The 27,782-nt window shown below is 44.3% G+C and overlaps 2 protein-coding genes across 7 annotated transcripts in view; one reads left to right on the top strand and one right to left on the bottom strand.

Annotated features, from left to right (window-relative positions):
* Positions 1 to 18,608, top strand: part of ZCCHC17 (zinc finger CCHC-type containing 17) — a 47,768-nt gene extending 29,160 nt beyond the window's left edge. For 3 of the 5 annotated variants that reach the window (XM_006176174.3, XM_014551918.2, XM_032495743.1), the window contains 3 exons: positions 3,883 to 3,983; positions 5,776 to 5,921; positions 17,696 to 18,608. In XM_006176174.3, the coding sequence (XP_006176236.1) occupies positions 3,883 to 3,983; positions 5,776 to 5,921; positions 17,696 to 17,857 (409 nt within the window). In that variant the 3' untranslated portion in view covers positions 17,858 to 18,608. Of the gene's footprint in view, positions 1 to 3,882; positions 3,984 to 5,775; positions 5,922 to 15,070; positions 16,205 to 17,695 lie in introns of those variants that run through there. The other 2 variants (XM_006176173.2, XM_032495742.1) reach the window with 2 other exon arrangements.
* Positions 18,609 to 19,270: 662 nt separating this feature from the next.
* FABP3 (fatty acid binding protein 3) lies at positions 19,271 to 27,503 on the bottom strand. 2 transcript variants are annotated; one of them, XM_006176178.3, is made up of 5 exons: positions 27,372 to 27,503; positions 26,448 to 26,532; positions 22,993 to 23,165; positions 20,966 to 21,067; positions 19,290 to 19,577 (listed from the first exon to the last, which is right to left on the bottom strand). In XM_006176178.3, the coding sequence occupies exons 2-5, from the start codon at positions 26,518 to 26,520 to the stop codon at positions 19,524 to 19,526; spliced, it is 402 nt and encodes a 133-aa protein (XP_006176240.1). In that variant the 5' UTR covers positions 26,521 to 26,532; positions 27,372 to 27,503; the 3' UTR covers positions 19,290 to 19,523. The 2 variants fall into 2 exon arrangements, with proteins under 2 accessions (XP_032351636.1, XP_006176240.1); XM_032495745.1 differs by lacking the exon at positions 27,372 to 27,503 and having other exon boundaries at positions 19,271 to 19,577; positions 26,448 to 26,614.
* Positions 27,504 to 27,782: the final 279 nt, after the last annotated feature.

The following is a 27,782-nucleotide window of genomic DNA, read 5'->3' on the forward strand; positions in this document are numbered from 1 at the left end:
GGTACATGGGGATTGAACCCAGGACCCTGTGTATGCTAAGCATGTGCTCTACCACTTGACCTATATCCTCCCCCCAGGTTTTAGAATTAGACTTGAGTCAGAAAGAGTCCTAGTTCTGCCCAAGCTAGTATTTGACCTTGAGCAGATTACCTAGCCTCTTTGAACCTCAACTTCTTCACTATAAAATGGAGGTAATGACACCTACATCTCAGAAATGATGGTACAATTTAAATAAAATCTTGTTTATAAAGAGCCTAGCTTATTGTCTGATCTATAGTAGAAACTTAATACACAGTAGCTACTTGTAGTTATTGTTATAAAGTGTTTCTTTGTTTTTCCTCTAATATCTGAGGTTATATATACCCTTTTTTTGAAAGAATATATAAGACCCATGAGAACAAGGGTCACTTCTTATCTTTATTGTCTCCCATAGTGCCTGGTGTGTAGTAGTCATTTAGTTAGTGCATCCATTTACTCATTCAACAAGTATACATTGGGTTCATACTCTGTTTGAGGTAAAATGGCATTACCAGGGTTTCCACCTAAGGACATTACTGCCTGGTGTAATGAGATAATTATACAAATAACTTTAACATAAGGCAACATGTAATAAATGCTAAAAGAGTGGCATAAGGGAAGGATTCTAGAAATTAGCTTGAAGAAGAAGAGTTGATATCAGGCCCTGATAGAGAAGAAGTGGCAGTTGAGCTAGGTCTTGAAGAATGGATAAGGTTTTGTCAGACAGCAAGAGAAAGAATAGTATTCTAGGCAGAAGAAATAGTTTGAGGAAAAGCATGAGGCAGGAAAGCACATGCATATTCAAGAGTCTCGCTTAAGGAAAGAAGAGGGTGTAGTGAAGTACTAGAACGTAAGGCTTGCAAGGTATGTTGGGGGCAGATTGCAGAGAGCTTTGAATGTCAGTCAGATAATATGAATTTTTAAAAAGCCTTTGACTGGGAGACATTCCTCATCAAATTATTCTCTCCAGGTACCTCATTCTCTGGCCTCACTCCATTAGGCTCAATATCTTCATGCTCTTTCCAGCTACCCACAGTTTGTCAACTACCTTTCATTTTCCATCAAGATCTAGCTGTCATCTGTTTCATTCCCTCAGGCCCCAAAGTATTAACAAGGTCATCTAATAAGGGAATCTGCAAATGGAATGGGGCTAAGTGCAGTTTCCAGTTAGGTTTAGCCAGCATAGTATAGTCTTTAGAAAGAACATTTATGTACTACCACACTGAAATTATCTGTTTATATATTGCCCTCCACTCTTTGAGGAAAAAGACCATGTCCTATCATTTTAATATATTTACTCGTATCATTAGTACTAGCGTTGGTGCTTGCCATTTATTAGTTAAACTTAAAAAAAAAAAGATTAATCCAACTATGTGTGCTAGCTGGATTAGGGGCTGGGACACTGGTAAATGAACTGTTACCGTTTAGGTGAAATGTAATGAAGCCTAAACTAGCATGATGGCGATAAGGACAGAAAGGGAGACATGTTGTGGTGACACATTTGTTGAATGGAGTGTCAGGTAGGAGGTTTGATTTGGCTTATAGTATATTTGAATCCACAGAGTATTGGAATTAATTATAATGAGGGTTTGCTTAAGCTGTAACTCATAGCCACTTGAAACTCAGTTCTATAAACAAGGACATCTGAAAGCCGTGGAGTTTTTGTGACTGTTCAGGTTATGTCCCCAAGAGCCTACCTTGGTTTTTTTGTTTGTTATTGTTGGGTTTTTTAAATTTTAGTATACTGAGAACATTTAACATGAGATCTACCCTCTTAACAAAATTTTAGGTGTGTGATACGGTATTGTTGGCTATAGGTACAATGTTATACATTAGCTCTCTAGAACTTACTCATCTTCCTTAACTGAGACTTTATGGCTGTTGATACGTCATCATTCCCTTCTTCACTCTCCTCAACTTGGTTTTTGTTACTCATAGGACAGAGGGTGAGGCAGAATGTAAAACAAACCTAGTAAAATAAAATGAGTAATTAACTCTGCCTATGGTAGCAGGCAGCATTTCATAGAGGATGCAATATTTTAGCTGAACTTTGAAGAATAACTGGGACAGAATATGGAGGACCTGAGTACCTTTATCCTCTCTGTTTCTTCTCCTGAGCCCATGCATCCCATGAAACTGTTGGCTAAAATATGTGAAGTAGATGGCTTTATTCTGCTTTGATATTGTTACCCTGCATTTCTCTGGGTAATGTGGCTCTTTTGGCAGGATAGTTCTCGGTTTTTGCTAGACTCTACAGAGACCTGGTGAACAGTGAGAAATTCTTAGGTGGAGTCAGAGTTCAAAGCTAAAGATGTTCAGGTAAAGGAAAATATTTTGGATGAAAAATAAAGAAATTTCAACAAGGAGTTATTGATGCTATTGCTTGCCAAGCCTTGGGCTAAGGTGCCAGGTAAACCAATGCAAGTAAGATATTTTTTTAAAGGGCCCACAATCTAGAGAAGAAATGTAAATTTGCTGTGATATGTGCTAGGATTGAAGTGTGTGTAGAATACAGAGTTTGAAAGAAAGAATGATCGGGGTGATATTCTTCAGTTAAACATTTTCAAGAGTACCTGCTCTGCAGGTCCTGTGTGTTAGAGGAAGGGTAAAAAACAAGAGCTATGACAACTGGGATGCTTAGCCTCTGCTGGTAGAGGTGTAATTGGTAAACACACTGTCTGGTGGTGTCTCCTAAAGTAGATGCCCTAGAACCCAGTAGTTCCACTCCTACTTGGAACCAGGCACTTCCCAACAGAAATGCATATACATATATATGTTCACCGAAGGACATGTGCTGGAAGGTTCACAGAAGCACTGTTCATAATAGAAATCACTCAAATGCGCATCAATAGCAAAATACTTTACAGCAGTGAGAATGAATGATCCACAACTGCACACAGCAGTATGGCTGGCTCTCACAAATAAGTGAAAGAAGCCAGACACAGAAGGGTCCATACTGTGATTCCATTCATGTAATTCATAAAAAGTAGGTAAAATTAATCTATGCTGTTAGAAATTAGAATAGTGGTTACCCTTGGGGGAGGGAGGCATGGTGACCAGAGGGGCTTCTGAGGTGCTGGTGATGTTCTGTTTATCTGAGTACTAGTTACATGGGTATTTCAAATTGTGAAAATCAGTCAAGCTGTGTGTTTACGAACACTTTTCTCTATGTATATTATACTTTGGTCAAATGTTTAGAATATTTTTAAAGTGTTATGGGAATGTGAACAGAGAGCTAATTCTGGTTGAGGGGCTCAGGAAAGAAGACTTCATAGGAGGAGAGGCAGTAACTGAGCTGAGCCTTGAAGTGTTTGGGTGTAGTTAGGTGGTGAGGAGGGAGTAAAGAGGGGAAGCAGAGCATTTCAGAAAGAGAACTGCCTAAGCAAAAGCAGTGAACCATCTGGAGAAAGTAGAATAGTCTGGTTTGGCCAGAGCATATTGTACAAGTAAAGATGAGCCTGGAAAGTAGGTTAGCGACAGACTGTGAAAGGCCTTGAATACCTAGGTAAACAATTTGGACTTGATTTTCTAGGAAGTCATTGAAGGTCTTTTAAACCCAGGAGTGACTGTGTAAAGGTTGTAGTGGGCTTAGTGGGGTGAGTAATTATATCTTCATCCCCTGTACATCAGGGAGATGAAACCTAGTCTCATTTATAATTATTAATTCAGAGCCTTGTCCTGAATGAGAAAAGTTGTCTATTTCACATTGCTTTCACTGCCTGTCTCCTTAGGCTTAGTGCTTTTCCTTCTTTCTCCCTTCTACCCACCAAAAACAAAGCAAAAAACCAACATACAGTATTAACTTGTAGTGTTTCTGACCACATCTCTTAAGAGGGCCAGCAGTCAGTATCCTTTTCATTACAGGCAAGAAGAGAGGCGGAGGCGGTCCTTCCAGGATTACACTGGGCAGAAGATTACCCTCGAGGCTGTCCTGAACACTACCTGCAAGAAGTGTGGCTGTAAAGGTAAGGCGAAGCCTCTGCTGTTTCAGTTTTTCTCTCCTTACAGACAGACCCTTTACTGCATGAGGGAAGCCACCCAGTGTATGTTTAGCTCACTCTGTTTTTTAGCCAAGTGACGGCCTCACCTGCTATTCTACTGTTCCTACTAGACTCACATCGGAGTTCATGGCCTGATGCTTCTTCTGTTCCTTTGAATTCTGTCCCTGCCGGGACTATACCATCATCACGACTCCCCTCTCTCCACAGCTGATGCCCTGCCTGTACAAGGTCCTCAGATACTATGCCAGGAGGGGTAAGAGTGTTGGATTATGACTAACACTCAGTTTTTATCTCGAAGGACCATTATTGTTTTGCTTCAAAAATTAAGCAACTTGGAAATACAGCCTTTAAGAATCCAAGTCAAACCTTTTCTTGCTTACCTTTATCTCTTTAACTTCAGAGTTCTGAATTCAGTATCTTTTTAGTAGTAGAGAATACCGGCTAATCACTTCCTTTTAGCTCTGTTTCCTCAGGTCTTCTTTAGTTCTACTCAAATATTAAAGAGCTTTTTCAGCCTGACTTCCTTTGTTGGAGCTATAATGAAAGGGACTGCCAGCTGCTCATTTTCAGAGGGACGTCAATTTGTCACCCCTTTACCCTAGCCTTCCATCTACCCTGCTCTCTTGATTTTTCTAAAATGACTGGTAGCAGCCCTGGTTGCCTTGGTTGAGGTTGTGGAGTTTAAGCCCCAATTTATCATTAAAGTAGAGGGAGGAAGTGAAAACTAAATTTTGAAAGAAAGAATACTTCCTCACTCTTATTATAGGAACATTCCAGATATTTGGAAAACTTTATGCTTTATTCTCTCTCCTTCCAGACACCATCCAGCTTCTGGACTCCAAGTTGCAAAGTAGTTTATATGTAGCTTTTTGATGATCTCATCAAATTCTTTGTGCTCCTGAGACAGGATCTACAAAAAACTCAGGCAAAAACCAGCTGTGTAGCATCTGTTAAGGGACCCCTTAATAGCACTATAGGCTCAGGGAGGTTGGGGTTCTCTTAACTTCAGCTTGTGTCCACCAGGTGTTACATGAGGTAGAGAAGAATAATGAGAGGTGGAATTTGGCCCAGGCAGGCCAAAGGTGGTTGGTTTTGGTACAGTAGAAAGCACAGGGCAGAGAGGCATGAGACCTGGGGTACGTTTTAGCTCTGCTGCTATCTGTGTGGCCTTTAGGTGCTTCACTCTGTGCCTTCATATCCTCTGCACATGCAGTGTTGGACTTGATCTCTCAGGCTCTTGCCAGACCTGACAGTCTGAACGTTGAGGGCCCCTAGGTGACCGTGCTGTCTCTCCGTTAGCTTGAATCTGAGTGCTGCCTTCCTGCCTGTTGCCTAAGAGCTATCTTCCTTTAGGGCTTGGCCTGTCGCTCAGCTCCCTCTGCTAAGTGTTGTGCTCTCTGGAGCAGCCTTTCATTGTCAGTAATGAGTTCCAAATAGATCTTTAAAAGTTACTAAGCCCAGTTGCTAATGGAGGGCAGCGCAAGTCTGTGTCCTCATATCCTGTGCCATTTCCAAAGCAGTGACAAATGCTCCCCACAGCTCTAGGACCAGCTGCAAGTCTAGCTCTGGTTGAGTGAGCAGTGCCATCCTCAGGAGACAGGAAATCTTCTCTGAATGCAACAGCTGCTCTGAGTGAGCTCAGTAGTACCTCCTGAACCAGCTAGCCCCTTTCAGGAGCCTCGGTCTGGGGAAGGTTGGCATGCTAAGGGGAGAGACTGCTTTTTCCCTCCCTACCATTTCCACGTCTCTTCCACAGGCCACTTTGCAAAGGATTGTTTCATGCAGCCAGGTGGGACCAAGTACTCACTGATACCTGAGGAGGAGGAGGAGAAGGAAGAGGCAAAGTCAGCAGAGTTTGAGAAGCCTGACCCCACGAGAAATTCTTCTAGAAAAAGAAAGAAGGTGAGTGCTGTCTTGCTTATATTTTACCTTTTTTTTTTTTGAGTTTTAAAATAAAAATGTACTTTTTGCAGAAATTTTAGAAATACTAAAAAACATAAAGAATATTCAGATTTCTTGTCATCTTTGCACCCAGAGAGACTCTTATAGTATTTTTGGAAAATCCAATCTTTTTTCTAAATAAACATACTATTTTCAAGGTAAATGTGGATATATAATTTTCATGTATATACGTCTGTTTTTGCACATGAACACAAAATCATGGTCATACTAGGTATAGTTTATATCTTTTTTTGTTATACTTAACAAAAGCATTTTCTAGTATCTTCTAAGTGTTCTTCAGGAACCTGATTTAAGGGCAACATATGATATTCTACCCTATGGCTGTATGATGGTTTATTTAATAATTTTTGTATTGTTAGATATTTTTATTACTTCATATCTAAATCTTTGGCCACATCTCTTACTGCTTTCTTTGGGTAAATTCCTATATAAGATTACCGAGTTAGGGCTTTAAGGCTCTTGATACATCTGATAAAACTGTCTTTCAAAAATGTACTTATTTGCACCCAGCAGTGGATAAAAGTGCCTGTCTCACTGAGTTGTGTCTCCCGTCTACTACTTACAGCAGAACAATTCAGGAAACAGACATTATTGTGGTGCAGAAAAAAACCAGTACATTTGTAGCGTGCAGCACAGAGAGGAAATGAAAAAAAACTATGCTGTAGTTTGGTCAGAAATACTTGTTCTCTTGTAGTGTATTCGCCTTTCCTCCCAGCACCTGATAACCACCATTCTGCCTTCTGTCTGTATGCTTTAGACTACCATAGGTACTTTATAAAGTGGAATCATACAGTATTTATCTTTTTGTGACTGGCTTACTTGAGTTAGCGCAGTGTTCTCAAGGTTCATCCATGATATAGCGTGTGTCAGAATTTCCTTCCTTTTCAAGACTGAAAGTATTCCAGTGTGTGCGTATACCGTATTTTGCTTATTCATTCATTTGTTGTTGACACTGGGATTGCTTCCACTTTTTGGCTTTTGTGAATAATGCTGTTGTGAACATAGTTGTACAGATATTTCTTCAAGACCCTGCTTTCAGTTTTTGAGAATATATACCCAGAAGTGGAGTTGCTGGATCATATAGTAATTCTATTTTGATTTTTTTGAGGAACCACCACACTGTTTTTCACAGCAACTATACCATTTCACATTCCTACCAGTAGTACACAAGAGTTCTAATAGAGCATTGTGTTTTACAATTGGTAATTAGGTCAAAGTGGATAATGATGTTGTTCAGTTGTTCAGTTGTTCTGTCTTTTCTCATTTTTTTTTCTTTCTTTTTTTTTAATTCCCAAGAGAGAGTTGTTAAACTGTCTAGTCAGTCCATGTCTCTTCCTGTTTAAAATCCTTCAATGATTTCCAATTGTACTTAAAATCCAAACTGCCTCCTGTGAAAACAAACTGTCTAATTGTATTCCTCTTCAGCTACTGCCTTTAGCACTGACAGTACATTATATCTAGCTAAATCATTGTTGTACCTTTTTGTATGTGCTTATTTTTATAGTTACTTTCTACTTAAGACAAGGGCTGCAAGTTTTGTATTTACACATACTTAACTTATGTGGTTCTGTTATAATATTTCTCTTTTAAGTAGGACTTTTTAAAGTTAAAAGGAAAGTATTCAGATTTTATGAAAAAAATTTAAGTGAAAAAATAGCAAGTTGTAAAACACTCAGAGAAAAAATTGTGGCAATATTAGATGAATCAATGGCACTTGGAAAACACTGATTTAAAGCAGCGGGGCTACTATCTGAGTTTGGTACTGTTCTCCTGTGAACCAAAGAAATAGAATTTAACAAAGATCCCTACTCCAAGTGCTGCCCTCCAGAAGCTGCCTGCAAACCTTCAGAATTGCCATGTTTCGTCTAGCTCCCTCAGAGGCAACTGTGACCCACCTTGCCTGCAGTATTACTTTTTTTTTTTTAAATTTATTGAAGTATAATTGATGGACAATATTATATAAGTTACAGGTGTACAGTTTAGTGATTCACAAGTTTTAGAGGTTATGTTCTATTTATAATTATTATAAAATACTGGCTATATTCCCCATGTTGTACAATATATCCTTGTAGTTTATTTTATACATAATAAGTTGAGTATTGCTTATTTTTGTAAACAGAGCCTAACTTACCTTTATCCTTGGTGCTGGTATTTCTAGATCCTTCCTCATAGAGCTCTGAGGACTTGACTTAAAGAGGGAGATGGGAAGTTTCCCCCATGTAACCTCATTAAAATGTAAAGCAAAAGAAGGGCAACCCATAATCTCACAATTTTATCAGAATCTATATTATTGTGTCACATATTTCCTACCAGCTGTTTTCAAATTCATGCTTTACCTAGGTGTATTTAAAATGTATGTACCATTTTATTTCCTGCTTTTTTACTTTGTCATAGCATCTTTCCATTTTTGCCATGCAATCTTGTAATGCTCATTTGCAGTGTCTCTGCAGTGTTGCATCAGGTGGGTGCTGAGGAATTGATTTTTGGAGGCAGTAGAGGATGAACTTAAGAACCTGGGCTATGGAGACAGACTGCCCAGGTTCTAATCTCAGCTGGGTCACCTCACTGTGGAACTTAGGCTAGTTACTAAACTTCTCTGAATCTGTTTCTCTGTTTACAAAATGGGAACAATAAGCATCTGTTTCATAAAGTGGTTAAAATGAAGTGATACACATAAAACTCTAAGCACAGTGCCTGGCAAAAAGCAAAGTCCAGTGCATGTCAACTACAATTAGCTGTTGCTTAAAAATAGAGGCTTTGTGGTCAGAGACTGGGTTCAAGTACAGACACTGGGTTCAAGGAGTTCTTTATATATTCTGAGTATCAATCTCTTATCAGATTTATGACTTGCAGATGTCTTCTCCATTCTGTGGATTGCCTTTTCACTGTTGATAGTCTATTTTTATTTTTCAGATTTACATTTTAAAAAATTGCAGTGAAAAATCATATGAAACTTATTATCTTAACCATTTTTAAGTATACAATTCAGAAGGAGAGTTAAGTATATTCACATTTTAAGTATATAATAGTGTCTTTTAATGTACAAACATTCTCAGTCATGGTGAAGTCCAATATATATTTTTTTCTTTTGTTTCCTGTACTTTTGATGTTACAGATAAGAAATCATTGCCAAATCTAATGTCATGAAGCTTTTTTCTTCTGTTTTCTTCTAAGAGTTTAGTCTTAATTCTTAAGTTTAGATATTTGATCCATTTTGGGTTTTTTTTTTTTTAAACGTGGTGTAAAGGAAGTTTCAACTTCATATTTTTGCATGCAAACATCCAATGTTCCTAGCACCATTCATTGAAAAGACTGTCCTTTCCCCATTGAATGATCTCAGCATCCTCGTCAGAAATCATTTGACCATATACATGAGGATTTATTTCTGACTCTTTATATTCTATTACATTGGTCTAAATGTCTGTCTTTATGCTAGTGCCACACTGTTTTGATGATTCTAACTTTGTAGTAAGTTTTGAAATCAAGAAATGTGAATTCTCCATCTTTGTTCTTCTTTGTCAAGATTATTTTGGCTCTTTGGGACCCTTGAGATTCCATATGAATTTTAGGATGAAATTTTCTATTTTTGCAAAAAATGTCATTGGAATTTTGATAGGATTACATCAAATCTGTAGATTACTTTGTGTAGTATTGACATCTTAACCATATTAAGTCTCCCATTTTTTTTCATTTATTTGTGTTGTCTTTTATTTCTTTCAGCAGTTTTGTAGTTTTCAGTGTACAAGTATTTTTACCTCGTTGGTTAAGTTTATTCCTAAATATTTTATTCTTCTTGATGCTATTGTAAATGGAATTGTTTTCTTAATTTTCTTTTTGGATAGCTAATTGTTAGTATATAGAAATGCAACTAATTTTTGTGTGTTGATTTTGTATCCTGCAACTTTTCTGAATTCATTTATTAGTTCTAACAGATTTTTTTTTTTGGTGGAATCTTTAGGATTTTTTACATATAAGATCATGTCTGCAAACAGGTAATTTTGCTTCTTTAGTAGAGCTAGATTTTTAACTCTGATCCTATTTATATGTTCCAAGGGTTTTTCATTCTCTCTTAACCTTTTAGGGGTTAAATGGTATATGCTAGATTCCTAAAGTCATTCTGTGGATATCTCACTTCTGTGAGCCTTTGGTTAAGTTGCTTTTGCATTGCTTGATATATTTGGTGCAATTAGTTATTGCTTTGTTTCTAAAGCTGCTTTGAGATGTGTATTAAGTTCACCAATAATTATTAAGGAGCTGTTAGGTATGAGGGTTTTTATGGCCTGCTTAGTCAGCCCATTCTCCTACTCTCCATCGCTCTTCAGTTAGTAAAGAAATGGTCTGATGAACAATGGCAGTAATAATCATCATACCTTATTATTTTTTAAAGTACCTTTGCGTATATTAACTTCTAACTCATGAATTCTCTTTGATTAAGAAGTGCTCTGGGGAGCTGAAACTGTGAAAACTTCTCCCTTAATGGTCATTGTTTCTGTCAAGGTATCATCTAACATCATTGTCTTTTCATCTTATTGTTAATCCCTTTATTATCTTTTATGCCTTATATTTGTTTAATACTTACAGTTTATAAAATACCTTCATTTTTTGTTTTATCCTTATAGAGTCCTATGTGGTAACCAGAGTAGGTAGGTGTTATTATCCCACCAATTTACACATTAGGAAAATGGAGATTAAAAGAAATTGTCTCACTCAAAGACACACAGCTACAAGAGAGAGTGCTGAAATAAGAACCCAGTTCTTCAGCTTATTAACCCAGTGTTCTTTCTGTATACCACACTGCTACCATTAATTCATTTAGCTCTTCAATTATTTATTTACTCAACAACTATGTATTGAGTGCCTCATACACATCTGTTGTGCACTGTGTTAGGTGATTGACTTATCAGGATTTATAAAGTCACTTTTTTGCAACTTTTGCCCTATTACTAGCTACCCTCAGCAATTACCTGATGTTCTCTGTTGATCTATTTTTGTTCAGAATCATAAATCAAGATTCCAGGCCTCCTGTCTGTTTCCTTTCCCCCTCTAAATCTTTGATTCCAACAGGAGGTTGGCTTTCCTTACCAGTAAAACCTACCTGAGATGGATATTTTGGAGTGTGCAAGAGTGACAGATTTGGACACCTGTTCCAGCATTAGTTGGCTCCGGACCATGCAGAACTAGAACCCAGAAAGTCAGAAACACGCTGTTGGGTTCTCATCTCTGCTTCTTCACAAGACTGCTTCATTGTCCCACTTCCTTCTGCAGTCTGGTGAAGAGAATGTCTAATGTAAAGCCTCTAAGACAGGAGAAGGTGCTAGGCATGTTGCAGAACCAAGAAACAGCCCAGGATAAAGAAAGGATGTCACCTGTTCCAAATAGTGCCTGGCACATACAGACCTGTGCCTTGGATGGGACAGACTCCATGATCTCTGCTCTCTGTAGCTCCTCAGATTCTTTCACTCACTGAGACCTGCCCTCAGTTTGGAGAGTAATAAGGACTGACTCCTGCTGCTACCAGTGGGTCATAATGAAAGGAGCAGGGGCAGGAGTGAGAGATCTTCCTAGCCCTGAGCCTCTTCTCATCAAACATACATGAACTGAATGCATGTCCTTGTCCAAAAATCTCATGTGCTTTGGTTTATTTCTATGCTATACCTATTCAGTACCGTGACACATCCCAGTGTCTGCAAATTGTTAAGTCATTTTTGTTGGGCATAATTAGAACAAGAGGAAACTGTGTGTTGCAAATGGAAATGGACTATGAAGCAGTTGGTAAATACAAATAGAGGCTTTTATAGTGAAGCTCTGGATAATCTTTTCATGAACCTGTGGTCTGTGCCTTGCTGGCCTCTTTCACTTACCATGTGCCATCATAGGTCTTTCTGAATCATTCATACCATCTTAGGAGGAAGCATCTGCGTTGGGGATCAGGCTGCCCACTTAATATAGTGAAGTTTAGCTATATTTGGTCCAGAATATAATTTTCTTCCCTTGATGTGGCTGCTATAATTACTGTTTGCTGTACTATATATATAAGAATAGAAATGGGAATGTCATCCCTTGGCTGCAGTGCTGGCTCTGTTCCATTGTCCAGAGAACTTCTGGTGCCTATCTTAGAGGTTGCCAAGCCTGGGCCCATTCTGCTGGAGCACAGAGAGTTGTCCAGTGTAGTCTGCTTAAAAGCCTTCAGTGATCCCCTTTCTTCTATGGAATAAAGTCTAAGTTCCTTTGAGACTCTTCCCTGTCTGTCCAACTTCCCAGCATCATCTCTCACCAGTCCTCCCCCTACACCATTCATTAAAAGAGCTACTATGTGCAAAGCTCTGCTCTAGTCATTGCAGGTACTCTAGTGAACAAAACAGGTAAAATATCTTCAAGGCACTTACTTTCTAATGGGGGCCACAGACAATGAGTTGGTAAGTAAATACACAATAGTACTAATACGTCGAGTAGTGGTAAGTGCTATGAAGAAAAATTAATTTGGTTATGAGAGATAGGGAGTACTAGAATGGGGGGAAGAGGGTAGGTGACTTGCCTGTCTAGATAGGATGTAAGGGCAGGTCTTTCTCATAAAGTGTCATTTGAGTGGATATTTGAAGGCAATGAGAAAGCAAGCTACTCAGAAAAGTGGTGAGAGAGCATTTCAACAAATACAATAGCTAGATATTAGGAGTGAGCTTGGCATGTTTAAGGAGCAGTGAGGAGGCCAGCGTAGCTGGAGGAAGTGAATGAGTTAGAGGAAACCAGGGCCTTATGGGAGAATATGAGGACTTCAGCTTTCACTTAGAATATGATGGATGTCATTAGAGGTTTTGACTAAAAGGATGACATGATCTGACTTATCTTTTAAGAGAATTATTCTGGCTACTTTGTGGAAATTAGATAGTCAGGTCAAGGTGAAAGTAGCAAGCTAGTTAATAGACAATGTTAATAATCCATGTGAGAGATGATGGTACCTTGAACTAGAATGATAGTAGTGGAGGTTCTGAGAAGGGAGTTGAGGTATGGATATATTCTGAAGGTAGAGCTGACAGAATTCGCTGAGTGATTGGATGTGAGGTGGAAAAGAGACCAGCTGAAGATGACTGCAAGGTTTTGGACTAACTGAATTAAGAGAAGGAATGCAGAAGTAAATATGGGAGTAGAGAGCAATCAACTTTAGTCTGAGTATACTATCTATGCAAATGGGAGAGAAAGCTGGAGAGGGGAGCAGGGAGTAGGTTTGGGGGGGCAGGGCATCGGAGTTGAGCCACCTATCAGATATCCACATGGATGTGTAGAGGAAGCAGTTGGTTGTGTAGTTTGGAGTGAGAGATACACATTTGGGAGTCATCTACACGTAGATGGGATTTAAGTTCATATATGCGATTACATGGAGAGTAAATACAGGGAAGAGAAGGGGTTTGAGGACTTCAGCCCCAGAGTGTTTCAACTTTTAGAGGTTATGGAGATGAAGATGAACTTTCATTTTATATTTTACCTTTCACCTCATTACGTTCATCAGAGAATGTTGTGGAAGTTAAGTGAGGAATGTGTTCTAAGGAAGATGGACTGTGTCAAGTGCAACTAATGATCAAGTAAATGAGGCCCAAGAACTGACCATGAATTTGGCCATATGGAGGTCACTGGCAACTCTGACAAGAGCTGTTTTAGTCGAGTGGTAGGGTGACAACCTGGTTGAAATTGTTTAAGAGGGTTTTTTTTTTAATGGGAACTATTATAGCATATTTGTTTATTGTTGGGAATGAGCCAGTAAAAAAGGAAAAATTGATGCAGGAGAGAGTACAATTTTGGGGCTGATGTCTTTGAATAGGAGAGAAGGGATGGGATCCAATGGCAGGTAAATAAGCACAAGGTCTTTCAGGCATTTGCCTCCTTCCATCTTCGCTCTGGCTGCAAGGCCCTTACTTCCCTTCGTCCATCGGCACTACCACCACCACTCCACCTGCCAAAAACCATGTTCATCCTTCAAAAGTGCAACATATTACGTATCCTTCATGAGGCCATCCTCAAATTCCTCAGACATAATTGATTTCTTTCCCTTGTGTGTCCATGGCATGTTTTTTATAGTTTTCTTACGTCACTTCCATGGGCTGCCTAGTATCTTAACTAGCCTTTCTCCTTGATGAATTTACTCCTTCAAGGCTCCTGATCCCTGATTTCTAATGTAATTCAGCTATTATAAAAGACAAATTAGTTAATAGATATTCTTGGCTCATAGAAGGTACTCAACAAATATTTGTTGAATGAATATACTGTGTGGTTACAAGGAGTTACTCTTTCCGTTGTTTGATGAGGTTGGCTCAGGTTTGGAGGAATGGTGCCAGTCACCAGTACTGAGGTCCTGAGTGTGTTTACTCACATCTGCTAGTAGGCTTTGCACTAGTAGGCGCTCTCTATTTGTCTGACTTCTATTAAAAATCTGTGTGTTTTTCTTATCTCCTTAGCAATACTGTAAACTGTGGCTCTCTAATGTGCTTTGTAGGTAATAAAGTTCAGTAAATATTTGTGAGTTGATTAATAAACCTATTCCTTTTGGTCCTACCCTTTCCAAGCTATAATAAACTAGTACTTGCAGGCAAATTCTAGCCAGGAGTCACATTCTATCTTACTTTCCAAAAGTTTGCCCTAGTGAATCAGTTTGAGAATCAAATTATCTCTTGAGAATCCATCAATTTCTAATGAATAAGAGAATTAATAACCAATGCTTTCTCAAGAATAATTCTTAATACTAAATAAAAAAGAATAAATGTTTGCTTGCTTGATATCTGGCTAAATCGGTACCTTCGGGAAATGCTAGGTTATTAGGTGCTGCCTAGGGCTAAAAAGAACATCTAACTTGGGGCCTAGCCTGAGTCAAATCGAGGTTCTACCACCTGGGCAGGTCATTTTATCTCAGTCAACCTCTCTGAAGTTGTAATTTTCTTTCCTGAAAATACAGAGACAGTTATGCCCACTTAATAGATTTGTTGTGAGGGTCATGAGGTATGTGTGCAAAATGTCTAACTCAGCATCGAGAAAATGAAGTACTCAGTAAATGTTAGCTGCTGTTATTCTCCCTTGTCAGTTATTGTTTTTCTCTTATACAGGGTTGCTGCTGTCCTGTTTCAGAACCCTAGACAAAGTGGATGAGCTGGCTGTTGTAGCACATGACACGTACCTTTCCTAGAGAGTGGTTTTGAGCCACGCTTCTTCCCCCGCCCCTCTGTGAGCTCACATCCCTGGGTCATTACCCTTTAGCTCCCCTCCCCCCTAGAATGCAGTCAAGGGGCTAGAAGCTAGTTTCACCTCTGGCTTTCCATCTTCACCCACCCCAACTCCGAACTTCTGTCTTGAACTACAGCATATGAAGTAATTTTTGTTCTCTATCTCAAGGTTAGATACACAGTGAAAATGAGGCCATTGGATTTTCTTTGTTCAGGTTGCAGAAGAGCTTTTATATCAAGATTGAGGTCTAGAAGGCCATCTGCCTAGTCCTCCTTGCTAGCTACGGTCCATGTTCCAGCATGCCAGGGTTCTCTAGCAATTTGTTTTTCTCTTTCCTCCTCCTGAGCCTGCATCATTGAGAGAAAGCAAAGTGGAAATAATGCCAAACTCGGAGTTAGAAAGTACAATATTCTTGTCTTTGGTGTAGCTTAACTCACTTTACTTCTTTGAGTTGCAGTCTCCTTCTCTGTAAAATGCCTTTTGACCATACCAGGTTATTGTCACAAGATACAGGATGCAGAAAGCTTGATAAGCTAAAGTGCTATTTGATTGTAAGGAGGTGTTATACTCTCCTTTCTCTTTGATTTATCCAGGCAGGGCCAGGCCTGGGGGAACTGGTGTCAAACTCTGCGTTTGCTTTTTTACTTTCCCAGGACTCCGTCCTACCTAAGGGGCAGAAACTGGTGAGCCTGCCAGCCCATACAGCCTGTGACTGGCTTCCATGCTCCTGCCATCCAGGAAATTGCAACACCACAAGCCAAACCATTGGTTTGCCAGCTCTCAGCTCCTCTCAGCCATGGCTCCTGCATCTTGGTCATGAGGGCTGGGAAGCTTCTCTCTCTACTCCATCGGAGATTCCAAGAGAGAATTTTGGTTTAATCTCCTCTCAAAATGTTGACTCATCTTCTGTAGAAACTTGGCTAGACTGTCACAACATTCTGGAGGTCTCTGAAATGAGAGAATAATATGATGCTTCTAGCAACCACTGAATGCCTACCATGTGTCAGGCACTATGGTTAGTACTTGCCATGTTTAATCCTCATAGCATCCTTTGAAGTAGGTATTTATTATTGGTAATTTACTGAAGGTTTACTGAGGTTCAAAAAAATTAAGTCCCTTGTTCTAAATCACATAATAAGTGGCAGAGTTGGGATTTGAACTCAATTCTGTCTTATTCCAAAATTGTTGTTCTGACCACTGCACCATGAGGCCTCCTGTCACTGTACAGGAAAAGGACCGTGTGCTATAGAAGAAAACTCAGGAGGTTTCCGGTCATATGGTCTACATGCAGATCCCAGCCCTGCCTTGTGTGATCTGGGGCAAGTGGCTTTCAGCCTCTCCACCTGCAGATGCTGTCTCGTTAAATCTTCACCACAGCCCTGGGACGTAGGTGATTTTCTTATCTCTGTTTTACATTTGAGGAGACTACGCCTCAGTGAGGTGAAATGACTTGCCCAAGGTTACAGAAGAGTAATGGTAAGTGGCAGAACCAAACTCAAGTCTGGGTCTAACACCTGGTTCCACGTGTTGTTTCTCAAAGCCAGTTGCTAAGGCCTAGTCTATCCGACAGACTTACAGCTCTCAGGATGCTGGTTGGAAGCCCATAGGAGGAGCAGGAGCCTTGCCCTCTTCTGCTCTTTCCTCGCCCATAATCTCTCCTTAGAAACCTTTCTGAGGCAATATACACATTTACAATTCAAAGAAAAGGTTTGTGCAATACATAAAAACTGCTCTGAGCACCGTACAGAATGCAGAAGCCTGGGAATGTGTGTCTCTTCCTTTGTGTGTGTCTTTGCTGTGAATTTGGCAGCATGGTGTTGGGGGTATAGGGTTGAGAAAGTTCTTTCTGAGCTTTTTTATTTATCAGTATGCTCTTGTAAGGTTGTTGCGAAAGTTAGAGATGATAAACATTCAAGGGCAGCAGGTGGGGCCTTATTCATTGATAGCAGTTATTCTCCTGGCAGCTAATGGAAACCAGACTGGGAGGCAGAAATCCTTAATCTATTTACTCTCTTATTCCATGACTGTCTTATCCTTGGGTCCATGAGGTACTATCTCTAGACAGACTAGGTGATCTCTGAGGACTCCTTCAGCTTTAATATCCTGTGCTTTTAAAAAATGAAAGTAATAAATGCTTGTTTAAAAAAAATGAAAAAGGACAAAGACCCCAGCGCCTCTGTTTTTAGTTCATTCCTGAGGTAGCACTTGCTCCCTGCTTGTGTACTTCCCATGTTTTCTGCGTAAATATGTACAAGTATATATATTAAGTGTATATTACTTAATACACTAATTTATACATGCTTATATAATATATATGGTGTGCATGTATATATGTGTATAAACATACATATATATATGTTATTCACCCTGGAACCTAGAATATATACTGCATTATGACTTAATCCCTTTTCACTTGTTTTGAGCATTTTTTCTTATTAGTAAAGATGTAATTTATTTTTTAAAGCAAATATACACATACAATGTTGAGGGTTTTTTTTTCCCCCCAGGAAAAGAAGAAAAAGAAACATAGAGACAGAAAGTCATCTGACTCTGACAGCTCAGACTCTGAGAGTGATACAGGCAAGAAAGCAAGACATACATCAAAAGACAGCAAGGCAGCAAAGAAGAAGAAAAAGAAGAAGAAACACAAGAAGAAGCACAAGGAGTGAGAGTGGAAAGAATAGAGGGGGTGGTTGAGAGAAGAAGGAACCAGCAGCCTTGTGCCTTGAAACCCTGGTTCCTCGAAAGACTCCATAGTGAGAATATGGCCTCCCACCCCATGACTTCTCTCCCATGGTAGACAGCTTCCCCTCATGCCGCAGGCAGGTTTGGGAGTTAGATATCAAAGGCATCTGTCTGAATGAGTTGTTCCCTTACCACTCCTGGTCCCTTTGCAAATGACCCCTGCAGCTCACCCATTCATTCACCCAACTTCCTTCATTCAGCAGCAGGTCCTATTACCTTCTCCAGCTGCCACTGCCAGAGCCGGATTCCTGTACCGGAGTCCAGGCTACAGCCACAGGCACTGCTGTGGAGGGGGGTCTGGCTGTAGTTGGAGAACAGTGATTGGCCCCTCCCTGTTCGTCTGCCCTGGGCTGATTGGTGGGTCTGCTGCATCCAACACAGGGGCAGAGGGAGAACATGGTGAGAAGTGGTGCTCACTTTTTCCATTTCCCCTAACATGATTCTACTATGTTAGAAGTGACAGCCAGTGGTCACAGCCAGAAAACCATTGTTTGCAGTGACTGAGCTTGTGTGTGACATTCCTCCAGACCACTGAACCAGACAGCTCAAGCCAAGATCATTGCTTTGCTTTGTATTTACTACTGTGTGAGTCAACTGGTTCCATTTGAAGTTTCTGCTTAAATTCCTGGCACTATATGGAAGTGTGTTTGGTTTTAAACGTACTGAGAGTCTGTACTGGTATAATCTCTTTCTGTAACTTACGGACTTAAAAGTCACTGAGTCTGCATTAGTTGACAGAAAAACATTTAATATGTTACCTTAGACTTTGGAGAGAGGCCCAGCTAAGGTACAGAGCCAGAGTACTAGCAGGTCACAGCCTTCTAGGGGGATCACTTACAAGCCCTCGCTTCTGTAATGATCAGATGACCTCTCCCCCAGGGCTTGGAGAACCAGTAATAATTTGTATGAGTAATGGCCTGGCGCATAGGTGGAAGCTCAGCTTCTTGGCCAGTGGAAATTTTCTCCCACCACCACTGGCACAAGCCTGGATCCTGTGTCCTGAGCCTGCGTTCTGGAAAGAGTGATCACAGCATTCCGGAAGAGCAGCTGTCCAGACCTAAGGGCGTTCAGTGCAGGGTGGGCCTGGGGTGACGGTTCAGAAGCTCCACCACCGAGTGATTATTCCAGGCTAGACTAGCTCATTTGTCCACAGGGAGGGGGCAGTGAAAGTCATGGTGTAGGTACAGCTGTTTTATTTTTTGTAGGTGTAAGGTGATCAGCTGTCACTGTCCCTGAGACTGTCCATTTCAGTCTCTTGTCCAGTGCTTCTTCCTGAGTGGCAGTCATTTCTGCCCACTCTGACACACACGGAAACTGAGACTCCCAAAGTCATGTCACCAAAGGCAAAAAGGCAACTGGGTGGCCTTGGCTGTGCTTTATTGACCTCAGAGCACCCTTTGGATGCAGTTTAAAAAGCAAGCATACACAATGAGAACTGGAACTGGATCCAGGCTGGTGCCACCTGGCCCCAGAAGAATTTCCCCAATCAGTGCATTTGTACAAAATGCCAGAAGGAAAAATGAGGCAATCTGGTGCGGAGTCCAGGAGCAGCCAGTTGGCAGAGGAGCAGGTGGTGAAGGAGTGGGCAGGTCATGCCTCTTTCTCATAAGTGCGAGTGCTAACTACACTGCCATGGGTGAGCGTCTGGAAGAAAAGACAGTCAGGTTAGGGCAGGGGTGAGGGCACAGAAGGTATTGGGAGCACTCTCCGTTCCGAAGGGGTGAGCCCTCTGCCTTCATGCTAATCATCTTCATTTACTGACTCCCCACTACGTGCCATGTATCTTTTCCTAATGCTTACGCCAAGTCTTTAAGTTAGGTATTATAATTCCTCTTTTCAAGATTTGGGAAAATTTAGCTTTGAGGGAGGAAGTAACTTGGTCAAGATCCCAGAGTGTTTCTTTCCTTTGTACCATTCCTCTCCCTTCATCCTTAGTGCCTAAAATCGTGCCTGGCACATAGTAAACAAAAAGATAAATAAAAATGTCCAGAGACTCTTAGGGAAGGACAGTACTAGGCCACCAACTCTCTCCACCCCTTCCCTAACTTAGGGGAGGGCCAGGGCCAGAGGCCCAAACTCTCATCATCCAGCCCAGCATCACCCATGGTTTCACCATAGCCTGATTGCCCAGTATCTATTCCTGCCTGTCACATTCCCACCAGAGCTGGGTACCCCACTCTTAACTCCACAGGGTCTCCTGCCCCGTGTGAGTACAAGAAATGCAGTGAGCAGGTTACACTGACCCGAGAGGGTCTGCAGTGAAGGTGCTGAGGCAGAACCCCGAGGCTGCACAGAGTTAGGAGGCAGAGAACATGGGTGGCTGCTGTCTCTGCCTCTGGGCCTGGAGGTGTTCTGTCAAGACTGCATTCTTTGAGTGAGGTCCTCAAGTTTGCCTAAATAGACAGATCTCCCAGCCTGGTTGTCACCTCCAACCCAGGCCATAGTCAGCTACTTGTAATAAGGCAGGCACGGAAAGCACTGAGAGGAGGTGAGCCTGGAATAAAATTTAAAGGACTGTGCTGTCAGTCGGCCCCACCCATCACCAGCCTGTCCCCTGCCCAAAGGCTTAGGAAATGGGAGCCTCTCCTGCGGGCCTGGGATCAGATTTGGCCCTGCTTTCTTCCTCTTGCTGGAGTGAGGCAAGTTGCCAACACAGAGGATGAAACTAAGGCTGTGGACACCTACTGTAGTCCTGCCACACCAGTGATGCTTTGTGCTCTCCAGCCACTGTCTCCTTCAGATTTCCCTGCAGCCCCACAGGTTGGTGTTTTAATACCCACTTTACAGTTGGACTTGAAGAAAGTGACTTCTCCAGAGTTATGCAGCCTGTAAGCTGAAATTTGAACCTAGGCTTGTGTAAGTCCAAAGCCACTTCATAGAAAATTCCTACCTAATACCACCAGGCCCTGCCTCTAACCCTCCACCGCTCCAGCTTCCATGGTCCCAGGGGATGACCTTGGCTTTTCACAATAGGCTTGGCTGAAGAGGTCGTAGTAACCAATTGGGTAAGGCTCCAAAGTTGTCCATCTTACCAGGATGAGTTTCCCATCAACGAGTTCCCGCACAAGTGTTGACTCTTGTCCATTCCACTTCTGCAGGTGGACAAGTTTGCCTCCATCCAGCGTCACAGTGGACTGTGGAAAGAGGGTAGAGGCCTGAGCTGTGATCTAAGCTAGGACTGAGGGATAGGAAGGAGTCTGGTCCTTGGGGCCACAGAGGACTCAGCCTCTAGCCGGAAAGAACCACTGATGGTGTGAGGGCCAGCTCAGGCAGCCCACCTCCAGCCTAGCCCCGCAGGATGTCTGGTTCACCATGGCTGCCTGGCCCGGGGAGGGGCCTTCAGCTGCTGGGCGAGTAGGGGGAGAGAGGCATATAGTGGAGTCAGACATCTTGGCTCTGAGAAGCACCACCAGCCTTCAGGATGGGCACTTATCCCAAGCTCTAGGTGATGCCCCAGTCCCACCAAGATATAGGGGGCGTGCACCAGCCTAACCCCTGGGAAAGACTGTTGAGGAGGAGGAGTAGTCCTAAGAGTCTCCAGCCTAGTACTGATCATACGTAATGTCTGAAAGACCGTTGGGGATGGGAGGTATTAGGAAATTAGACTCTATCCTGTATTCCTACTCCTATTAGTCCACATCATGTGACCCCTTCAGCTGACAAGTGGGCAGCAACTGCCAGACTCGGACTGGGTGCCCTTGGAGTTTTCCGCAGCCCTAGTCAAATGTCCACTTACTCTTCTGAGAGCTGCCAGCCTGCATCAGCTGGTCCTCGTATGGCAGCTCTCCCAGGTCTCTCTTCTCTATAAGTTTGGGGGCTCTAAGCCAGGCTAGGGACCCTGACTGAGCAGGGTTCAGTAGGAGAATCAGAATCTGTGTAAGTGTTTAGGGCTGGTTGGGTGGGCTGTGCACCCATACCACCACCTTCCTCCTCATTCCCACCACCTTCCTCCTCATTCCCATTCCCCTACTTTTTTTCCATTCAGAGTAGGTTATTTTAGCCTAGGCATCCCAGAGAACTACTGCTGGGTTTAACTGGGGTTCTTGCCAGGTAGGTGAGCTCAAGGAGGTGAAGGCATGTGGTAGGGCAGGCACCTCTCTCCAAGGTAGGCTGCCATCTTTGGGTATCATCCTGTCTCTGCTGCCAGCTTCCTGTGTGAGCCTGGGCTGGGCTCCAGCTTCCTCCACAAGGAGGAGACTAGACCCTCTCCTGTCCTTGGGGGCAGCTGTGAGGAAGAGGAAACAGCTAAGGAGCTGAATGATGTCTGGTGGGAGGATACTGCTATAGGGACACCCTGTTGAGGGCAAAATCCCTTAGTTCTCTCTCGTCCATGCCTGGCCTAGGGGCTGGGAGGCCTGAGGCAGGCTGCCAAGATAGCCACCACAGGGTGACAAGCCCTGAGACTGGGAGTGGATGTCCCCTCTCTCCCTAGAAGGAGGGAGGGGCTAAGGCTTGGCGAGAAGACACTACAAACACACCTAAGACAATTCTCCATCCAGAACATAGCTTTTCCTGCCTGTAGGCTGGCAGCATTGGAAATAGTTCCTCAGGGTCGCTGGCCAAGCCCAGGAAGTGAGGTTGGAGAAGAGGAAGCATCTGAGTGGGTCTCAACCTCTTGCCCCTACATGCCTCCTTTGCTGCTGGAAGCCAGGATGACCTGTTCAGTGGAAGACCCTGACTTCTGGGCATTGTTCCTAAAGCACTTGAGGTCACAGCCATGTCCACATAACTCCCCCCATGTATGGAAGGGGAGAGAAAGCCAGAGCTGTTTCATGCCATGCTCAAGGTCACCCAGCTGGAGCTGAAGTAGACGCTTCAGAGGTCAGGACATCCTGGCTCTGTGCTGCCGGCTCCTGGAGGCAACAGGTAGATGCTTCGCAAGAAGGGAGGGAGGAAAACAAGAGGACAGGACTACATGCATTTAGCGCCTGGGACATCCAGCACGGCATAGGCTTCGTGGACTCCCCCACAATAGCCTACCCGTCAAGGTGCCATAATAGGGCGCCATCCTATTCCCTTTCAGGGCCTTCCCTTCCCCATGACCCCCTCCTTGACTCACCTTGACCTTCCTGTCATCTGCTGTTGTCTCATCGAACTCCACTCCCAGCTTGAAGCTGATTGCCGTGTTCTTGAAGGTGCTTTGCGTTTTTACGGTGATTGTGTCCCCATTCACTTCGATGATTGTGGTAGGCTTAGTCATGTTGCCCACCTGCCTGGTAGCAAAACCCACACCTGAGGGCAGAGGGAAGGTTATGAGTAAGAGCTGGAGCAGAGAGGTAGGGTGCAAGGAGCTCAGTGAACAACTCTCAGGCCTGGATGTGGGGAAGGGGGAAGAGGAGGGCAAGAACTTTCAAAGATTTTGCGTGGCCATTTTAAAATTCAGTCTTCCTCCTAGCTCTGTGAGGTGGAGAGACTGCTGACCGCATTAGACAGATGAGAAACTTAAGGGACAGACATGCCTCACAGAAAGTGGCAGAGCTGAGATCAAAATAAGCCACTGTTAAGTGCTTTCTGTGTGGCAAAAACTGCACGTGTAATCTTCAGTCCATCCAGTCTCCCTGAAGGACCAATGACGTTATTATCTCTGCAGGTGCAAAAACTGACAATAGTTGAGGCCCAGGGTCACAAATCTGGAATTCAAACCCAGGGTGTCTGAGTGCAGAGCTCACTTAACTGCTCAGCTGTACTGCCTCCCAAGACTGGAGCACAAGGCTCCCTTTCAGGGCACCTGAGCAGCTCTCAAGGCACAGGCTGAGGGAGAAAGTAGATTAATGTGGACTTTGCCTTCCAGGCTTTATGGACAAGAATTTCCCACCTTTGGAAGTTTTACCCTGAGACACTGGTGCTCTTTCCCCCATATATGGTAACAAAGATATTTTCAAAGCCTCTTCTCCATGATGTAGGAGGCGGGCAGAGGGGAGTGTTCATCTCAGTGTACAGACCTAGGAGAGGCCTAAAGTAGTAGGCAGTCAAGACTCCAGTCCAGGTCTCCTGGCCCCTGGTCTAAGGCCCTGTGGGGACCCCTCGGGACCCAAGCATGGCTTCCCTGGGTGCTGGGCAAAGGTCTGAGTGCTGCGAGAGGGTGTGGAACAAAGAGCCCTACAGGTCGTGGCTTCCCTGAGATCTGTCCTTTTACCTCCAACCTCCCCTCTACTCCCAGCAGCCTCTACTGAGCTGTCCTCCAAGGGCAGAGGCTGTGATGAGGTGGTGGGTGGTAAGTCCTCAAACGTGCCTGGCTATGTGGGTTGTTTTATTTAATGCTTATAACAGCCCTGAAAGATGAGCTTTATTATTCCCAATTAAGAAATGATGCTTACAGAGTGAAGTGACTTGCCCAAAGTCAAAGAGTAAGTAGCTGACCTAGACGTGAATTTAAGCTCTAAAACTGTTCACTGTTCCTCCTGGGCCATTCTGCCTCCCAGCATGTAATTCATCCAGGCCCTAAGGCCACCAAGTGTGCCTGAGATGACTAGTACTCACTAGGCTGAGCGTCTTTGTCCCCTGAGAACTCTTGGTCTAAAACAAGAGGGGCACAGGCAGCCTCTGCAGCTGTGCAGCTGCTGGCCCACCTTCCTGGCCACTGAGGGCCTTGGCCTTGTCCCCTGCTATCAGAGTGAGTCAGGCCAATCCCATCCCCAGCACAGAGCAGGGCCTTGTCGCTGCACAAGGAGCTCTGTTTACTTAGGACCTACCTAGAGGTGTGGAGTATTTGAGGAAGGAAAGCACTGTGGAGTAGGTGAGGGACTGAGCTAAGAGAAACTTACAGAATTAGGAGACTTGGGAAAAGCTGGGTTCTACTGAGAAGTGAAGCTGAAGCTATTTCCTGAGAAAGCTGAGGAGGGTCTTTTCTCTCCCCTGGGCCCCTCATCTTTTCCGTCTGTACAACAAGCAGGCTGGATGGATTTTCAGCACCCTAGCCCAAGCTGGGGCAAAATAAAGGAGCAAGGGTGTTAAGGATGTTGCAACTCACTTCAGGGACACAGGTCTTCTGTTCTAATGTCTGCTGGAAGAGGTTTGGGAGAGGAACTAGCTCTGGTCATTCCAACTTCCCCAACAGCTGCCCAGCAGGGCCCCCTGCTTCTCCAAGAATGACTTCCTTCCTGGAGTCATTGGGCATAGTGCCCAGCATAGAGTAGGGGCAGTTGAGCGCTTTGGTTTGGCCTCAAGAGCCAACACTTGTGGTCCTTATTTCAGGGGGCAAGAACAGAGTGGGGAGGTGCCTGGAGTGAACCAACCCTTCTTTTGGCATGTGCTGTCATCCTGCCCCCGTTCCCTGGGAGGAAGGCATGGTACCTAGCTCAGTCATGAACAGCCATCCTGTTTTCCCTATCCCAGCTGGGGGGAGGCTAGGATAATCTCAAAGCTGGGGATTCCAGAGAAAGGATATCACCCTCTCTTGTCTAAACCCCTATCAGGAGGGGAAGGGCTGAGGTCAATCATTAGTTAAGCAGTTCTTACCATTCCCACCCCCAGGGCCCATAGTGGGATCTGCTCTGGGTTGCCAGTCTAGAAATCTAGGCTTTCATATCAGCTCTGCTATGGAAGTGATATGACAAGTTTCTACTTTTTCTGGGTCTCAGCTTCTCCATCTGTCAAACCAGGTAAGGTATGGGGATCTCCAAAGTTCTCCTCTGCAAGATTCTTTGACTATTCATTCTTCCCCATCCCAGCACCACATCCTCCTAGACCAAAGACCCTCCCTGCCTTTGCCAGGTCTTGGCTCTGCTCCAGACCCCTTTGCTGCACCCCTCCACCAGACACCTACCCAATGAATGGTGATCCTCGGGTTGCAGCTGGTGATAGGGTCTCTTGTTCTACCCTACCACTAGGCTGAGTGATTAAAGCCTGGTTACACACCACTGCAGGACAGAGACTGGCTAGTGAGAAAGAGGGCACCGTCCAGTGAAAATCCTTTACCCTACTAACCCAACATAGAGGGGCAGGAGTTGTTGCTAACTGTGCAGGCCCCAGTCTTACTTCTCCTCATATCCCATTCATCATGGTTCCGCCTTTATCTTCCACCTCCCAGGGATTCCCTACTTCTTTAGACCATTGGACACGCCTATCCACCCCATTCCCATTCCGTGCTCAGTCTCCAGTTCCTAAACCACCCAAGCTTCTGTTCTTTTCCTCCCCTAGCTAGTCTCCCACTTTCTGGGATCAGTGCTTTCTTTCCTTTTATCCAAACCCGCCCCCTACCTCCAGATCATATACCCTTCTTCCTCGAAAGCGCCTCCCTTCCCCCACACCGACCGACACAGCTGCCTCCTTGCTCCTCCTTCCCTGGGAATCCCTCTTGCCAGGTTCAGACAATGATAGCCCCCTCCCAACAGGCTTCGCACGTCCTAGCCCTGGCTGCCGCATTTTCCGCGTCCTGAGATTCCCCAACCTTGACCCGGAGGGATGCAGAGGCCTGCAGGTACTAGCCAGGGCTGGAGCCCTGCTCCACGCCGGGCTCGCGGCCAGCTCCCTTCAGCCCAGCATCCTCAGCCCAGCATCCTGAGCCGCCCTTACCTAGTGACTTCATGTAGTCATCGAAATTCTTGCTGTCCACTAGCTTCCAGGTGCCCACGAACGCGTCCACCATGGTGAGACTAGGCTGAAAAAGAAGAGGCAACAGAGCAGGCGTGTAAGGACTCTGGGACCGGCGGCTCCCAGCGCGCGCTGCCGCTTTAAATGGCCCCTGCATCACGTGACGGGGCGTGGCCCACACCCCCGCTCCCGAAATAGGAAGCCCCAGGTTGGCGCTCACTCTCCAGGGGCTGACCGCCCATCCCCCAACCCGCCAAAGTGGGAAGGGGCAGCCAGTGGCGCCCAGCTCGCCTGCGTCAGCGCGGATCCCCGGGCTCCGAGTCCCTGCCCCGGGCTGGCAGCACCTGCTCCCTTTCCTGGCCTCAAGGCGCTCTTAGGAATCTGAGAAGGAAGCAACTGGGGGCGCTGTGCCCGCGAGCTGGGGCGCACGCCGCGGACATCTTCCGCTCCTCCCCGAGCTTGGGGTCGGAACAGAGATCAGAGACTAGAGGCGAAAGGAAACTCGCCCCTGGGCTGATGCCCAAGCTGGGAAAGCTCTGGCCCACTCTTCGCGGCGCAGGCATCGTGGTCTTCATTTAACAGGTGAGGAGTCCGAGGCTCAGAGGGGGACTGACAAGGTCACAAGAAATAAGGAGAGGGTGTGTTGGAATCCAGATCGCAAGCCTGGTCTAGCTGGCCCCAGACCCCATGATCTCCTGCCACCCCCCACTGCCCCGTGGCTGGGAGAGTCACCAGGGGCAGCGTGTGCCCTCCGCCTCCTCCGGGCAAAAGCGTGACCCTTCCGGTCGCGCGGCGCCTGCTCCCACACGTGCTCGCCCCTCCCCGCAGAATGCCTCCCGCGCGCGCCTTTCCGCCCGGCGGTCCAACTCCCCCCTCCACCCTGCCAATGCTCCAGGCTTTTCTGACCTTTGCGCACAGCTACGAGCGTTTCCTCCGGTCGGCGGTTCCCTCTTCACCCTACTTCAGAAATTCTGCCTTTCCAGCCAGCTCTTCAAGGCTCAAGGACACCTCCCCGTTATGCCTGACTGCTGCGGCTCCCACCTGCCGCCCTTTCTCCGACCTCTACACACCAGGAAGCAGCCGCACTTTCAGAGACCGGCAGTCACCTCCTGTAAAGACCTTGTTTGACACTTTACAGTTTCAAAAGCACTGTTAATAAGATCCACCTTGTATGGATGTTTATTGCATGCTGAGGGCTTTAAGTGCATTGTCTCACTGAACTTTTAAAACAAAGTCCATGAAATGGGTGTTATTATTATCCCTTTTACGGAGGAGCTAACTTAAGCTTAGAGGAACCCATTCATTTCTTAATCCAGC

The sequence above is a fragment of the Camelus ferus genome, chromosome 13, assembly GCF_009834535.1.
Source record: "Camelus ferus isolate YT-003-E chromosome 13, BCGSAC_Cfer_1.0, whole genome shotgun sequence".
NCBI lineage: Eukaryota > Metazoa > Chordata > Mammalia > Artiodactyla > Camelidae > Camelus > Camelus ferus.

Excerpts from the sequence above, each read along its gene's own strand:
- FABP3 (XM_032495745.1), bottom strand. The coding sequence starts at position 26,520 with ATGGTGGACGCGTTCGTGGGCACCTGGAAGCTAGTGGACAGCAAGAAT. Across the intron at positions 23,166-26,447 it reads TGACTACATGAAGTCACTAG|GTGTGGGTTTTGCTACCAGG; the intron begins GTAAGGGCGGCT and ends CTCTGCCCTCAG. Across the intron at positions 19,578-20,965 it reads TTGATGGGAAACTCATCCTG|ACGCTCACCCATGGCAGTGT; the intron begins GTAAGATGGACA and ends CTTTTCTTCCAG.